The sequence below is a fragment of the Dipteris shenzhenensis genome, chromosome 15 (assembly GCF_047967505.1).
Source record: "Dipteris shenzhenensis isolate YYH24624 ecotype China chromosome 15, Dip_SZ_1.0, whole genome shotgun sequence".
In the NCBI taxonomy this organism is placed as follows: domain Eukaryota; kingdom Viridiplantae; phylum Streptophyta; class Polypodiopsida; order Gleicheniales; family Dipteridaceae; genus Dipteris; species Dipteris shenzhenensis.
In genome coordinates, this window is record NC_141610.1 from 52881524 (window position 1) to 52884914 (window position 3391).

At 45.9% G+C, this 3391-nt stretch overlaps 1 protein-coding gene across 5 annotated transcripts; it reads right to left on the reverse strand.

Moving 5' to 3' along the window:
• Positions 1 to 625: 625 nt before the first annotated feature.
• Positions 626 to 3191, reverse strand: LOC147893968 (RNA-binding (RRM/RBD/RNP motifs) family protein). 5 transcript variants are annotated; one of them, XM_087385777.1, is made up of 7 exons: positions 2924 to 3191; positions 2589 to 2803; positions 2364 to 2404; positions 2114 to 2277; positions 1908 to 2004; positions 1570 to 1739; positions 626 to 1462 (listed from the first exon to the last, which is right to left on the reverse strand). In XM_087385777.1, the coding sequence occupies exons 2-7, from the start codon at positions 2783 to 2785 to the stop codon at positions 956 to 958; spliced, it is 1176 nt and encodes a 391-aa protein (XP_087241903.1). In that variant the 5' UTR covers positions 2786 to 2803; positions 2924 to 3191; the 3' UTR covers positions 626 to 955. The 5 variants fall into 5 exon arrangements, with proteins under 5 accessions (XP_087241903.1, XP_087241902.1, XP_087241906.1 ...); XM_087385780.1 differs by having other exon boundaries at positions 627 to 1462; positions 2589 to 2742; positions 2928 to 3191; XM_087385779.1 differs by having other exon boundaries at positions 627 to 1462; positions 2589 to 2742.
• Positions 3192 to 3391: the final 200 nt, after the last annotated feature.

Consider the following 3391-nt stretch of genomic DNA (forward strand, 5'->3'; position numbering starts at 1 on the left):
CTACTATATTTCGACAACTCAAATTCACCAGAAGAAGCCACAAATAATAACCTCCCACTCCCACCCCAGCAAAGTGGCAAATCGCCTACAGCCATTACACATAAGCACATCTGCTGGGGATTAGTAATTAAGCTGTGCCTTTGACTCCTTCCCCCAAGGCAAGACTGGACGGTACAAAGAGTATATGGCTGAACTCCTCCAATGCTCCCCCCCTGGGATTGGTGTTAGAGTTGAACTCATACAACTTCCAGTTAAGAATGATTGTAGCCACTTTGCATTAAAGGGCATTCAGCTCAAAAACGTGTAGGGCATGCACAAAGGAGTCTCAGCCCACAAGGGGGGATAGATGGGGGCAAGACTGGAGTACAGACCGTGGAGTACATGGCTCCTAACCACATCTGATCTACAATATGCTAAATTAAATCAATGCAGGTAGAACTTCACATAGTTTACTTTCCAAGGCTTTCATCAGATCCCTGGAGGGAGATGATTACAACACCTCTGGAAGCATTTTCTTTGAATATTAGACTACACTGTGAAACTACAATTGCATGGGCATTCAAAAAACACCAAACCACAAGGCCACACTATTCCAAAAACAACCGGCCAAGTACAACATTTACATAAACAAAGATCATCGAGCACACTGAGCAATATACTGCACATTTAAGAACTTCATCGCCTGTGGACCTCAATAAACAACCAGAACACGTCAGTTATGCAGGAACGTGTTCAAGAATATCCAGATCAAGGCCAAGTACAACATTTACAAAAACAAAGATCATCCAGCACACTGCGCAATATACTGCACATTTAAGAACTACATCGGCTGTGGACCTCAGTAAACCTCAATAACAAAAGTAACTCAGACTCAGATATTGTACTAGCAGCTCAGAACTAGAGAATTGCCAGTTCCTCCTCTTTAAAAAAGTTTCAACTCTGAAGATATGCTAAACTAGTTCCTGCCGTATGGATGATAGCGGCCATTGCCACCACCACCATAGCGACTGCTTCCATATCCACTACCGTATGCTCCACTGGAACCATACCCTCCTCCATAGCTACTACTACCATAACCACTGTAAGACAGACTGCCATAGCCATCTAGATCCCCATAACCCCCCATCAAGCTCCCACCATACCCCCCACCAAGCCCATCATAAGATAGGCTACCACCATAACCTCCTCCACTGTAAGGACCCACACTCCCACCGCCATATCCAGAACTCCCATAACCACCACGTCCATAACCACCATATCCTCCACTACCATATGCACCACCCCCATAACCTCCTCCTAGTCTTGGCTCGTAGCCACCACTCCCAGGTCTGTAAGGTCCACCATATGCACCTCCGTCATAGGCACCGTAATCGTTGTGTCTTCCATGGTCACTGGGTCCATAGCTTCCAGCCCTTCCAGGTGGTGGCTCAGGCTTTTTAGGCTCAGCCTTCTTTATCTCAACCTGCATTCACAAAGACAGGATTACCTTTTCTGGCCAAACTTTTAAGAAAACAGAACCTAACGTTTTGCTAAATTCAGACAGTATACAGGTCCAGGACAGTGCATTACTTGCTTGCCACCAAGCTCAATCATCCTCCCCTGTGCAAGTATGTCATCCACAACTTGCTCAGCGTCAAAGGTGATAAAACCAAAACCTCGAGACCGCCCAGTGCTATGGTCTTGCATTATTTGATGCTCGACAACCTTGCCAAACTTGGCAAAATAGTTCTTAAATTCATCTGGAAGTAAAAGAGCCAAATATTACTCAATATATAAAGTAATCTTCCTAGCTTTTTAATTGGTACAGACAATTGTACTCACCCTCATTTATGGAAGGAGGAGTGCCACGAACGAATATTTTTTTCTTAAGTATCTTAAGAGCTTTTGGTACAGAGAATTTCACTCACCCTCAGTTATGGAAGGAGGAATGCCACCAACGAAGATTTTCTTTGTTTTAGGCCCTTTCGCCATGCTCTCTCGCGGTATGGACCTTTTAATCTCAACCTGAAAAGATGAGCGTCCCACGAGGCTCAGTAATTAAAAGATGGCATCCATATGAAGACTAAGAAAGCAGCAGATGTCTTCGCTGTGCGTATGATATTCCTCGACTTACCGTCCTACCGTCAAGAATATGGCTGTCTTTAATTACACGCTCACAGACCGACGGATCAGAGTATGTAACAAATCCAAAACCACGGGGGTGTCCAGTCACACGATCTTTCATGATAACCGAATCGATAATTTCTCCGTACTTCTTGAAGTGATTCGTAAGCTTTTCTGAAACAGCATAGTTTGTGAGAGTTAAATTGGAGGAGTGACTTGAAGAGAACACAGAGAAGCTAAAAACAGAGCTGGGATCGCACCTGTGGTTGTTTCCCATGAGAGACCTCCAATAAATATTTTCCTTTATCATACGACGGGACGGGAGGAAAGTTAGCTAAAGTAGGAGGGACAAAGGACTAAGTAACCGACTAACCAATGGACCAATTGCGGATTCTAAATTAAACTGCGACAACCAACTTACAAAAACTAAATCTAAATCTGCTAGACCGAAGCTAGGCTCAAAGGGAGCTGATCTGACAACTAACCCTGAACCGGAAGCCTTATCGCTGGAAGTATCCTTGGCTCCACTGTCTACCTTAGAATCTTCAGCTCCCTCTCCAATCGGCATTTTGTCCTCCTTCTGCTGATCCGCAGTGCTCTGCTGCTGAAGGAGCAGCTGTGGTGAATCACCGGCCGACCCTGATACAGGGTTGCTAGAGGCCCGGTCAGGTGACACATCCATGGCCACAAGCACCAACAGCTAAAGCCGGCAACAGCAGGCACGCACGAGACCTACTTTTCTCAAATGAAAAGAAAACACAGAAAGCGGAAGGACAAAGAGACCTGACTACCGAAGCTGCTACAAGAAAAACCTCCGAACCTGCCTGATTTCTGCTCTGTCTGATTCTGAATCTGCAAAAAAATTTAACTTCCTGCGAGTCTGATTTCTCGGCCTACTCTGCAAGGTGTCTGCTCGTCTGACTGCCTGTCTGCCTGTCTGCCTAAGGGAATGGAGCTCCTAGCGCGTAAGGGAAGATTGTCTAGTCGAGAGAACGAAGATCTGCAGGGAAGCCACACGAAAGCCGTAAAGAAACAAGCTCAAAAAAAGTTTCCAACGGCAAAACGGAGAAGTGCAAGCGATTGCTCAATTAGGGTTTGCGCCCACAATTAGGTTTCCATATCTACGTGGCATCCCGATAACATTCTCTACTAGAATGCTGAGTTGGCAGCTCTTCATCACGAGGCCTCCGTCGGTTCCTTGAGACGCCTCTTGTGCCCCCATGTTAACGCTCGGCAGCTCACAACATGAGCGGACGTCTTTCCGGCCCCCAATAGCCCCACTCTAGAG

Bases quoted from the DNA above. Each gene is read 5' to 3' on its own strand.
- LOC147893968 (XM_087385777.1), bottom strand. From the start codon at position 2,785: ATGGATGTGTCACCTGACCGGGCCTCTAGCAACCCTGTATCAGGGTCG. The intron at 2,278-2,363 runs GTGCGATCCCAG...ATGCTGTTTCAG, and splicing joins CTCATGGGAAACAACCACAG to AAAAGCTTACGAATCACTTC. The intron at 2,005-2,113 runs GTAAGTCGAGGA...TCATCTTTTCAG, and splicing joins ATATTCTTGACGGTAGGACG to GTTGAGATTAAAAGGTCCAT.